The sequence below is a fragment of the Lepidochelys kempii genome, chromosome 1 (genome assembly GCF_965140285.1).
Source record: "Lepidochelys kempii isolate rLepKem1 chromosome 1, rLepKem1.hap1, whole genome shotgun sequence".
In the NCBI taxonomy this organism is placed as follows: domain Eukaryota; kingdom Metazoa; phylum Chordata; order Testudines; family Cheloniidae; genus Lepidochelys; species Lepidochelys kempii.
In genome coordinates, this window is record NC_136380.1 from 213,172,718 (window position 1) to 213,185,011 (window position 12,294).

Below are 12,294 nucleotides of genomic sequence, written 5' to 3' on the forward strand. Positions count from 1 at the left end.
ATTTCTTTGCTTTCACACAGAAAAATGACTTTCTGATGGGGAAGCAAAGGGAAAATGAAAGAGTGGCCATGCGCCCCTCCCCAGCAGCACGGGCACATTGTTTCATGTGCCTGGAGCAGCCAGCAAAGAGGTAAATCACTGAGGGGGGTCAGGACTGGGGACACCCCAACTGGTGCCAGGTCAGACCCACCCCTCATCCACCCAACACCCATGCATCTATAGTCAGACTCCCTATATCCAGATCCTCTGCTGAGCCTCAACCCCTGAATCTGGAGCCCCCTGAACCTGGACCACCCCACCCTCCTCGAGCCCCACCCTCACACACCTAGCTCACGGGACACCCTGACCAGTGGTTCCTATCCTGCACTAGGATCAGCTGCTAGTCCCAGCTGGGCTGAGGGTGGGGGAGTAGCGTATTTCCCCTGCATGGAGTAGCTGATGCCAGAGAGGGGTAAGACCCATCCCAAGAAACCTCCCACAGCTCCGCAACCCCTCCCCCACACCTTCCTGCTCCCATCACTCCTCAGCCACCAGGGAAGGGGTCACTGTATGGAGAGCTGCTCCCCCATCCACCCACCATCCGTGCATTCGAGGGCCCCCAAACCCAGACCCTCCTGCTGAGCCTCACCCCCAGAACCCAACTCCCACCGCATCTGGACCCCTCCTCCTTGCAAACGGACCCCCGCACCCAAACCCTGACTCACCAACCCCCAACACCTAGATCTCCCCTGCCAAGCCCCACCCGCCTGCATCTGGACCCTCTCTGCTGAGCCTACCCCCCTGCATCCAGACTCCCACCTGTGCAATCAGACCACCCCTGCTGAGCCCCCCGCACTCGAACCCCCTCCCCAATGAGCCTCACCCTCCATGCACCTCGACCACTCCAATGAACCCCCCCCGCACCTGGACCCCCAACCCCACTGAGCTCCAAGCTGCACCCAGATGCCCACCCCACCAAGCCACACTACCCCACCACCCAGACCCTGGTCAAGCTCCAACAACCTTCACTTGGGTCCCCCTGCAGAGTCCCATTGCTCCTGCACCTGGAACCCCACAGCGAGCTCCTGTGCATTCAGATTCCCCCACACCCAGTTTGCCCCACACAGAACCCTCTCACCCTACACCTGGATTCCTCCACACTAAGCCCCTCCATACTTGTATCCTGCTGGGCTGAGCCTGCCTGCCCCCATCTGATGTGCCTGGTGCGGAGGGGCAGGGCCCAGGGTGTTTCTGGGGCAGGTCCGGGCCTTACGCTATGTCAGGATCAGGTGCAGCCTCACCACCAAGTCCATGTCCTGGGGGTGGTGGGGTCTGCAGGGTGATCTCCCACCTCCATGCAGCCAGTGGCCTGTGCTCCCCACTGCTGTGCTGGAGCCTTCGCATTTATTTGTGGACAAATCAAATTGCAGAATTTTGCAGAATTTTAAAATATTGTGCACAGAATTTTTTTTTTTGGCACAGAATTTTTAATTTTTTTGGTGCAGAATTTCCTCAGGAGTATATTTCTGTGGAAATGATGCTAGAACTTTCCCCAGCATGGCCTTCTGCTATGTCACAGCTTGTTTATTATTAATTGCTTATATTACTGTTAAGCCCAAAGGTCCCAGTCAGGAATTAACTCCCATCATGCTGTGAGTTACACACAGAGATAGACATAGTCCCTGTCCAGAAGATCTTACACTCCAAGAATCCCCATTCTGACCCCACCCCTCAGATTCTCTTTTGCTGACCACAGGGCATTATTCCTATTTTAACTTTCTCTCTCTTCCTTTCCTCCAGCCTTTTACATAATCTTCCAGACAGAGAACCCCACAGAGCTGGGCCAGTTCTACAGCTATCCGATGTCTCTGTTCACCACCTTTGAGCTCTTCCTCACCATCATTGACGGGCCTGCCAACTACAGTGTGGACCTGCCCTTCATGTACAGTGTGGTGTACTTTGCCTTTGCTGTCATCGCCACCCTCCTCATGCTCAACCTGCTCATCGCCATGATGGGTGACACCCACTGGCGCGTGGCCCACGAGCGGGACGAGCTTTGGAGAGCACAGGTGAGGGCCCTGTCGTGTTAGGCCATGCAATGGAGAAATCTTTCCAATACAGAATGAGGAGAGTTGGCCCTGGTGGAAGTGCTGATAGGTGCAGCTACTCGCTCCTGCAGTGCAAAGAAGCATGGCCACATCACCCCCATCCTTACACGGCTCCATGGGCTGGGCCTCCCATTCATTTCAAGATTCAGTTTAACTCACCACCACCTCGATAGGTCTGCTCCAGCCTATCTGTCTCCTGTCTCATGCCCTCTGCATATCAAGTACCATCTTTTCTGTTCCTTCACATAATAGGGGCACTCTCGGTGTGAGAGCCTTCTCTTCTGAAGCTCCTGACATCTGGACCAGCCTTTCTGTCTCTTTGTGCCCTATCCACATCTCCATATCATTTCAAACCACCATCCAGAAACCTGTTTGTCCTCTCTTGTCCATCCCAACCCCTTTATATTCCTCACTTACTAACACTCCTCATAGATTCACAGATTCCAAGGCAAGAAGGGACATTGTGATCCTCTAGTCTGACCTCTTATAAGAACACAGGCCATAGAACTTCCCCTAAATAATTCCTAAAGCATATCCTTTAGGGAAAAAAAACATTCAATCTTGATTTAAAAATTGTGAGTGATGGAGAATTCACCACGACCCTTCGTAAATCGTTACAATGGTTAATTACTCTCCCCATTAAAAAATGTACATCTTATTTCCAGTCTGAATTTGTTTCACTTCAATTTTTAGCCATTGGATCATGTTATACCTTTTTCTGCTACCTCCTGCCTTTCCAAGACAGACCAGGAAGTTTAATGGTTGACTTTCCTGATGTTGCAGGGTATTGAGTTCCTGATGGTAACTAGACACTCACCCTGCTCATGGCTGTAATATTTGCATAAGCACAGTGGCATCTCCTATAGACTGTACACTGACTGGCTTATTTCCTGCCACCGTGTGTAAGGGGGAAGAACATTCCATTTTCTGTTGTTTGAAGATGGTCCATGGTTTGCTCAACCCTTGGTGAAATTAAAGCAAAAATACTGAGCAACCATTTAGTAGACAGGATAGAGATGCTGCCTCTCTTTCCTTCAGTGCCTCTAAACCAGGGGTGGGCAAACTTTTTGGCCCAAGGGCCATATCGGGGTTGCGAAACACTATGGAGGGCCAGGTAGGGAAGGCTGTGCCTCCGCAAACAGCCTGGCCCCTGCCCCCTATCTGCCCCCTCCCACTTCCCACCCCCTGACTGCCCCCCTCAGAACCCTCGACCCATCCAACCTTGTCCCCTGACCACCCTCTCCCAGGAACCCCCACCCCAACCGCCCCCCCGGGACCCCATCCCCTATCCACCCCACCCCCCCGCTCCCTGTCCCCTGACTGCCCCGACCCCTATCCACACCCCTGCCCCCTGAGAGGCCTCCCCGGAACCCCTGACCCATCCAACCCACCCCCCCGTCCCCTGGCCGCCCCTCCTGGGAACCTCCCCCAGGACCTCCCCCATCCAACCCCCCTTCCTGGGACCCCCTGGGAGCCCCCCATCCAACCTCCCCTGCTCCCTGTCTCCTGACCACCACCCCGAACCTCCACACCATCCAACCGCCTCCTGTCCCCTGACAGCCCCCCGGGACCTCCTGCCCCTTATCCAACCCCCCCTCCCCATGCCCCCTTACCAGGCCGCTCAGAGCAGCAGGACAGGCTTATTGGAAAGCCTGGGAGGTGGGCGGGTGTAAGTTGTGCTGCCCGCGCAGCGGCATCACTGCAGGGGAGGGGGGACAGTGGGGGCAGGGCGGGGAGTAAGCCTCCCTGGCTGGGAGTTCAGTGACCAGGCGGGACGGTCCCATGGGCCATAGTTTGCTCACCTCTGCTCTAAACTCTGCTCATGGAGTCGTCAATGATTTTCAAAATGAGGTTTTTCAGATAGTGTTTTGGGTTATTTTTCTTATTTTCCTCTCTCTTATTTGGAAAGGTTGTTGCCACTACTGTCATGCTGGAACGGAAACTCCCACGATGCCTCTGGCCTCGCTCTGGGATCTGTGGACGGGAGTATGGACTAGGGGACCGGTGGTACCTCAGGTGAGTTCCCCTCTCCGACATGTCCTTTGTGGATGTGCATGCATGTGCATGTGTGCACACAAAAGAGCTGGTTAGAAAATGGATTTTCCATCTTGTGAAAAGTTTCAAGATTTCAAAAAAATGTTCATACTGAATCAAGACCAAAAACCAAAATTATGACATTTTTCACAAAATGAAATTTCAAAAAACATTGATTTCAAGTCAATTGAAATAATTTGTTTTGATAAGTTTGAAATGTTTTGCTTAAATTTTGACCCTTCCATTATTTTTTATATAAAATACAGTAAATTTCATACAAAAAGTAATTTCAACATGAAAAATTGAAACTTTTCATCCCTGGAATGTCAAAATGGGACACTTGGACATGGTCACAAAAACAGATTTCCATTTTTTGTCCAAAAGGATGTTTTGTTGAAATCAATAGGATTTTGCAAAAAAAAAAAAAAATCATTTTAATCGAAACAGTATTTTCCAGTGAAAAGATGGTTTGCCTAAAACTTTCTGGCCAGCTGTAGCAGGGGTTGGACTAGACGACTTCCTGAGGTCTCTTCCAACCCTAATCTTCTATGATTCTATGATACACCCACCTGTGAGGAAATTGCGCAGCACAGAGAAAGAGAAGGGGACAGCGTCACAATGCAAGGAATGAGATTGGGACTAGCTGGCTCCAGTAGCTCAGGGAATGGTCCATGAAGCTATTCCGCCATACAGATTCCAACCTGGCTTAGGACAGAGCTGGCTAAGCACTGGTCCCATTAGAGGCAATTCAGGCTGTAGCCCACAAAAGCTTATGCTCTAATAGTAAGGTGCCACAAGTACTCCTGTTCTTTTTGGGAAGAGGAAGTAGATTTGGGGTCAAGTCGAGCAAGTCCACCAAGAATTTGCAGTTGGTCAAAGGGAAAGGAAGAAGGTGTGGTTAGGAAATCAGTAAAGGGGATAGAGAACTGGGGAGCAGGGGGGAAACAATGCCAGTGAAGGTTTTGGGGCAGTGGGGAGAATGGATAGAAGCCAGTGGAGGTGGTGGGTCTCCTTCAATAGTGTGTGTGTGTGAACAGGAGGAAGCTAAAGGAGCTCTGCTTGTGACAAGTTCCCCCATGGATGTGCTAAGCCTTGTGCTGGATGTGGTGTTGGGAGAGGGCTGCTTGGTGGAGCTGCTAGTGGTTGTTGAGAAGCTGGGATGTTTCTGGTGTATTCAACTTCTTCTCATCTTTCTACAGGGTAGAAGACAGGGTCGATCCCAACAAGCAAAAGATGCATCGTTACACAGAAGCGTTTAAGACCCAGGATAAAGAGAACTTTGATAAATACTCAGAGAACCTGGATGGGGAGATCCCCTACAAGAAGGACCTAGCACCAGTTGCTGCTTCAGTGTCCCGGAGCACATCCCAGAGCAGTTCCCACCGTGGCTGGGAGATCCTGAGGCGTACCACCTTCAGACAACTTCAAGGGGAAGTCAACCATGCCATGGAAGAGGAGGAGGTCTACCATGTCTGAGACACATCTCTGCTGACTCCACAACGTGGATGCCCTGTGCTGAAGCAATTACCTTCTCCAGATGCCAGTGGAAACTACAGTATGGACACCACACTCCATAGCTATTAAGAGCTCTCCAGATGCAACAGGATTGCTCCATGCTGCAGGATGGATACTGCTGCCCAAGTCTCCTCTCCCCCTCTTCCATGTGTCCTTGTTGCTGTGTTGGCTAGGAGCTGAGTTGATGAGTTTGTTATTTGTCCAGCTCTGTAACTCTCCACAGAAACAGACAGAAAAATGTTCCAGCCCTGGGGTTTCATCCATTTACAGGAGATCCTGACTACAGGGCAACTATGAACTGATCAGTAACTCCTCTCTCGCCCTGTGATACATGGTATATTCCTTCCCTCAGTCCCACAAAGACCACAGTGCTTTCTGAATTGAGGAGAGCTGACTTGGGAGATTTTTTTGGTACAGAACTGAAAACAATATTTAAACTCAGGAAACTAGTAGCAGCTGACACTGTGGTGATTAAAGGGAATGTCCCCATACAGCTGGCATTCAAGAAGCTGCCAGATGTCCCTCCCTGAAGAAAGACAAACCTCTATTAGTGGCATTTTCCACACTGCTACTCGAGGAGGGACTGAGTGTTTTTCTGCCATATGAATGCACTTTAATCATATTTGTTACAGAAATGTGACTGTTGGTTTCCTAAGGATATGTCACACATTCTGTGCTGGGACTTTTACCCAGTTTTAAGAGGGTGCAGGGGCTGGTGAGATGACTCCCTGGTCCCAAGCAGTGTTTCCGATGGAAAAGTAGAAATCTCTGGCTCATGGTCTGATATCTGCCTGCCATCTATTATCTTTGCTGTGTTGAGACTGCAGACTGTTTGGTCCTTGTCTTCATGGAGATCAGTGGTGCAGCTGTGGGCCTGCTGTGGTGAGGCATGCCAGCTCCAACTCACCCTGTGCTATGTCATGAGGGGATGGGGGAGCTAAATGGCCACTGTCAATCAACATGGGAAGCAAGTGCTGGGTGAGACACAGTGGGAGGTATTGCTAGGCAACTTGGAAACAAGTCTTGACTCTTTTAACAACATATAATGATGCCTGGTCCATAATGACTCTGATTCATCCACATGGTCCCCCACTCCAGGTTCAGTCCTTTTTCACCTCTTCCTTTAGTCCTCTGCCAGAACGTCCCTTCAGGAAAATGACTACAGGGAAGAAATGAGATGCCCTTTTGCAGGGCCTCATGCCCTCAGCAACTCACAGTGTAATCCCAATAGCAGAACTAATTGGAATGCAACTTGTAGCCTGACATTTCCTCTGTAACAGGTCCTGTGAATCAAACTCTGTGTCTAAGGGGAACCCAAAGATAGCTTGCTTGCATTAGACCCTACCATTGTAACAGGACATCCTTTACTGCTCCTTGGCATCCAGAACCAAGGAGTGAAGGAACAGAAACCAGTGGCTTTCTTATTAATGGTGTTATTCCCACCCTTCACAGCAACTATCCCCTGCATGGGACTGCTGCAGACTTTAGTGCCATATCCAGATGCATGGCCTTTGAGGTTATGTGCATTTTATTACATGTACTATTTCCCCCCTACTTGAATGTGTGCTTGAGTCCTAAGGAGGAGATTTTTCCCCTTGGGTTAAGATGAATACTTGTATTAGATACACTGTGATTAATTGAAGTCATGTGAGTTGGTCTTCTTTTCATCTCTATACTCCCAGTCCGTCCTGTTGAACCACAGGGATTTGCACTAAATGTTTATGGAAATGGGAAATATGTGATTTTGCACATGTACCAAAACTGTGAATTGTTGCTGTAATTGTAATTTAATTTCCTTAATCAATGGAGGAGAGGAGGGAAGGGGGTTGGTGGAGTCTTCCTTAATCTTTCCACATCTGCCTGTGCTCTTCAACCAGTTGGAAATCTGCCTGAGAAACAATTAAGTTAGAACACCATGAGGTCATTTTTACCTAGCATTTCCCAGTTGTGATTGGCTTTATTTGCAAATCAAAAAATGATTGTTCTAAGTGTCAGCTGTGCATTTTCTGTCTCTGGTGTCACCATAATCACGCTTTAAACTTTTAGTGCCAGTATCTCTCCTCAGTTAGGCCTGCACAATTTCATTAAAGCCATTGGGATTGTGCAAGAGTAAATGAGAGGAAACTCCAGTTGGTCCTGTGTGTTCGTAAAGACTCACTAGCCAAAACTGGTGCCTCAGGGACAAGACCAGTGAGATCAGTAGGTGTAAAACCTCTATGAATTGTTGTTCCTGTTACTTCTAAATTCTGTTTATAAAATGGGGTTAAAATGTAGACCAATGTGATTGATTCTGCTGTTTTTCACTATGACATTAACTGGAGCTACTTTGCCTCATCGAATCCTCCAATTCATAATCTCTTTAGAATTATAGAAGGTTGGGATTGGAAGAGACCTCAAGATGTCATCTAGTCCAACCCTCTGCTCAAAGCAGGACCAACACCAACTAAATCATCCCAGCCAGGGCTTTGTCAAGCCGGGCCTTAAAAACCTCTGAGGATGGAGATTCCACTACCTCCCTAGGTAACGCATTCCAGTGCTTCACCACCCTCCTAGTGAAATAGTGTTTCCTAATATCCAACCTAGACCTCCCCCACTGCAATTTGAGACCATTGCTCCTTGTTCTGTCTTCTGCCACCACTAAGAACAGCCGAGCTCCATCCTCTTTGGAACCCTCTTCAGGTAGTTGAAGGCTGCTATCAAATCCCCCCTCATTCTTCTCTTCTGCAGACTAAACAAACCCAGTTCTCTCAGCCTCTCCTTGTAAGTCTCGTAAGTCATGTGCCCCAGTCCCCTGATCATTTTTGTTGCCCTCCACTGGACTCTCTCCAATTTGTCCACATCCTTTCTGTAGTGGGGGGGCCCCAGACTGGATGCAATACTCCAGATGTGGCTTCACCAGTGCCGAATAGAGGGGAATAATCACTTCCCTCGATCTGCTGGCAATGCTTCTCCTAATGCAGCCCAATATACCATTAGCCTTCTTGGCAACAAGAGCACACTGCTGACTCATATCCAGCTTCTCATCCACTGTAATCCCCAGGTCCTTTTCTGCACAACTGCTGTTTAGCCAGTCGGTCCCCAGCCTGTAGCAGTGCATGGGATTCTTCCGTCCTAAGTGCAGGACTCTGCACTTGTCCTTGTTGAACCTCATCAGATTTCTTTTGGCCCAATCCTCCAATTTGTCTAGGTCTCTCTGAACCCTGTCCCTACTCTCCAGAATATCTACCTGTCCCCCCAGCTTAGTGTCATCCACGAACTTGATGAGGGTGCAATCTATCCCATCGTCCAGATCATTAATAAAGATGTTGAACAAAACTGGCCCCAGGACCAACCCGTGGGGCACTCTGCTTGATACCAGCTGCCAACTGGACATCAAGCCGTTGATCACTACCCAGTGAGCCTGACAATCTAGCCAGCTTTCTATCCACCTTATAGTCCATTCATCCCGCCCATACTTTAACTTGCTGTTAAGAATACTGTGGGAGACCAGGTCAAAAGATTTGCCAAAGTCAAGGAACAACACGTCCACTGCTTTCCCCTCATCCACAGAGCCAGTTATCTCGTCATAGAAGGCAATTAGATTAGTCAGGCATGACTTGCCCTTGGTGAATCCATGCTGACTGTTCCTGATCACTTTCCTCTCCTCTAAGTGCTTCAGAATTGATTCCTTGAGGGCCCGCTCCATGATTTCTCCAGGGACCGAGGTGTGGCTGTAGTTCCCCGGGTTTTCCTTCTTCCCTTTTTCCTCCTTTCTTACATCAGAAACTTGCAAAGCAAGGCAGGGGGAAATATAATATGGAGGTCTGAGAAGCTTTTGTGAAATACACAAAGGATACTATGAAGGAGAAAAGAATCTTTCTTTTTTTTAAATGGCCTTATGTATGTTGCTAATTATAACAACTTAGAAATCTTTTAAGAATTTCAAAGTCTAACTGACTTTTTGCCATTCCTGCTGTTTTTACTGACTTTAATTTGCAGTTCACACATACTGAATGGGAAGGCTTGACCTGCCAGCTTCATTCTGTCTCCTGTAACTTGGGCAATGCTATTGCATTTGGGCTTCCAACAGAACAAGGGAACATTCACATTTAAAAAACCAAACCCCCTAATTATTTTCACTTCATGCAAATGGTTTGGTTCAAATTAGATTTTGAGAGTTAGTGAAACTTCTTAAAATTACAAGCCCTACATTTTGAACCTAAATATCTTTACAGTATATCTAAGTAGCAAGTATAAGATCTCAGTCAATCATCAGGTATGTGTAGAATTTAAAATGAAAGATACTTGTAATTTTAAAAATAATTGTAAAATAATAAACTCAGTCCCTTACTTGTCTAACTGTGGACTCAGCATTTGGTATTAGGAGAAATGCCTGATAACCAGAACTTACATGGAAGTTGATGGAACTTTGGCCATTAACGGCAATAGGAATAAGGGTGGGCCCCAATAGCTGGGCTGGGAGTGTGTAAATACTCTGCTTTAGAGGCCCAAACCAGCCATAAACTGAGCTCCTCATAGGAGTTGGTGAGTGCCCTGAACTTCTGTTCACTTCAGTGCTCAGCTGAATGAAGCTGAAGAATGAAGCTGACATTCTTGCAATGACATCAGGTCTCTGGGCAGGCTCAGAACCTTACACAGGAAAGACTCCCGTTAATTTTAATTGGCTTTGGATCAGGCCCTAAAAAAGGATTCTAATCTAGTAAGGATGACTTTTTTTCAAATGCAATTTTAAGACATCTCGTTATTATTTAACCAATTTGAATCTTAAAAAGGGTTCTATATAAAAAAAACATGTTCCCATGATCCGTTTTTCTGAACTACCTTTTGCTGTAATTTAAAGTGTAATTTTTATGGTGGCTCCGTAACAATGATATTTTGTGTTTCATGGTCTGTGTTGCTGATTCAGTTTCCAGTCAAAAAGTTCTTCTAACTGGCAACTCTACAAACTACACATGGGTTTTGAAAATCCAGCTGTGTTTTTTCTATGTCTTTCCTATTCATCATTCATAAAGCTTCCACAATCATAATTCTGCTAAGTGCTCTGTTGGTGATGAGTGAAGCAGTCTCACTCTTCCACAGCTTTATTGACTCTGCAGAAGCAGAAACTTGTTTGGGTCAGGAAAGCCAGCAGAAATGATTCAGATCAAGGGCCAAATACATTGGGTAAGTTTATACTAAAACTTTTTATATCAAAACTGCACATTTGTACTGTATTCTCTTCTACCTCTGTAAACATGGATTAACACTTACACTGATGTAATTCGGCCCCAAGACTCTGAAATGTGGTACTGATTAGAACAGATGATCATTATTGCTATAATACTCAGTTTGTTTTCCTCCAATGTTGTTGTCATTTCAGAACAGACCTTCCTCTTTCCCCCACTCTGCCAACTGTTGACCTCAAACAATCTTTAATTGCTACTGAAGCAACTTCAGGGTTTTAAGATCTTGTCTTGTATCTGGAAAATTGGTAGGTCAGAAAATGTCTCTGAGATAAGATGGATGAACTAATTTGATCTGATTTTGTTGATTAAGTAAATTTTGTTCAAAATAAAAATGTAGAGATTAAGCATGCATTGGCTTTGTGTGTGTTTTTGTTTGTTTGTTTGAATAAGAGTAATAATTTATCACAGTTCTTGTGGTTGTCCCCTCATCAGCCACTGTGAGTACTAGACTTTACTTGAGTCTTTTGTGTGTCTCCAGTTATTTTTATGATCCTATCCCACCCTCTTCCCCCATCAAAAAACTGATTACAATGCATTTTAGAAAATCCTTGCTTCAAACTGTAACTGTAAAGGATTCAAATAATCATCACCAGAAGATAACATCAAGGTCCCTTATTTGCTTGATTTTGGAATAACTGAATGGGACTGGACCATATTTTCCTCTCTGTTTGTGTGTGTATATGTATGTGCAGCATGTGGCGTGATGGGACATAAGAACATAAGAACGGCCACACTGGGTCAGACCAAGGGTCCATCTAGCCCGGTGTCCTGTCTTCCGACCGTGGCCAGTGCCAGGTGCCCCAGAGGGAATGAACAGAACAGGGAATCACCAAGTGATCCATCCTGTTTCCCCATTCCCAGCTCCTGGCAAGCCATCACTAGGAACACCGTTATCCTGATTTGAGTTTGGGGGCACTCTCACAAATTTAGGTATTGAGCTTTGTAGAAAGAGTCATTCATCTGCAAAACTGGATACAGACAACAGTGTTTTTCTTTCCCAATATTGGACTTTATTTTTTTAAAAAAAGATGAACCTATGGATTTGATTGTCAATTTTTCGTTTTCACAGTACCTTCCCTCCTGTTCAGCTGTTACTTAGAAGAGTAAGCATATTGATCCTGGGGGAACACTTGCAAGGTCAGGTCCTAATCATGCAAACCTTTGTGGAGCTCAGCCCCCGTTCCTGTTGAAGTGCATTCAGTAGGCCTCAGCCCTAAGTGAGCCAGATCCAGCTCTCATTATGAGTAAAATTCCTATTGATTTAAATGGAAGCAGAATTGGGTCCTTGTACTGATACTTGCTTGTTCGTTTGTTTCCACTATTTATTTAGGTTTATGTACAACAATAACAAAGTGCCAGCATGATACTGTAGGCACTTTGAGAAAATCCTCCAGAATACAATCAATACAGCTAAGAAGTGCAACAGCACTTCA

General features: G+C 46.7%; 1 protein-coding gene across 2 annotated transcripts in view; it reads left to right on the forward strand.

Annotated features, from left to right (window-relative positions):
* LOC140898599 (transient receptor potential cation channel subfamily V member 6) overlaps window positions 1–11,192 on the forward strand; it is a 51,338-nt gene extending 40,146 nt beyond the window's left edge. For both annotated transcript variants that reach the window (XM_073312630.2, XM_073312669.2), the window contains 3 exons: window positions 1,780–2,048; window positions 3,997–4,103; window positions 5,321–11,192. In XM_073312630.2, coding sequence (XP_073168731.1) covers window positions 1,780–2,048; window positions 3,997–4,103; window positions 5,321–5,597 — 653 coding nt within the window. In that variant the 3' untranslated portion in view covers window positions 5,598–11,192. The remainder of the gene's footprint in view (window positions 1–1,779; window positions 2,049–3,996; window positions 4,104–5,320) is intronic.
* Window positions 11,193–12,294: the final 1,102 nt, after the last annotated feature.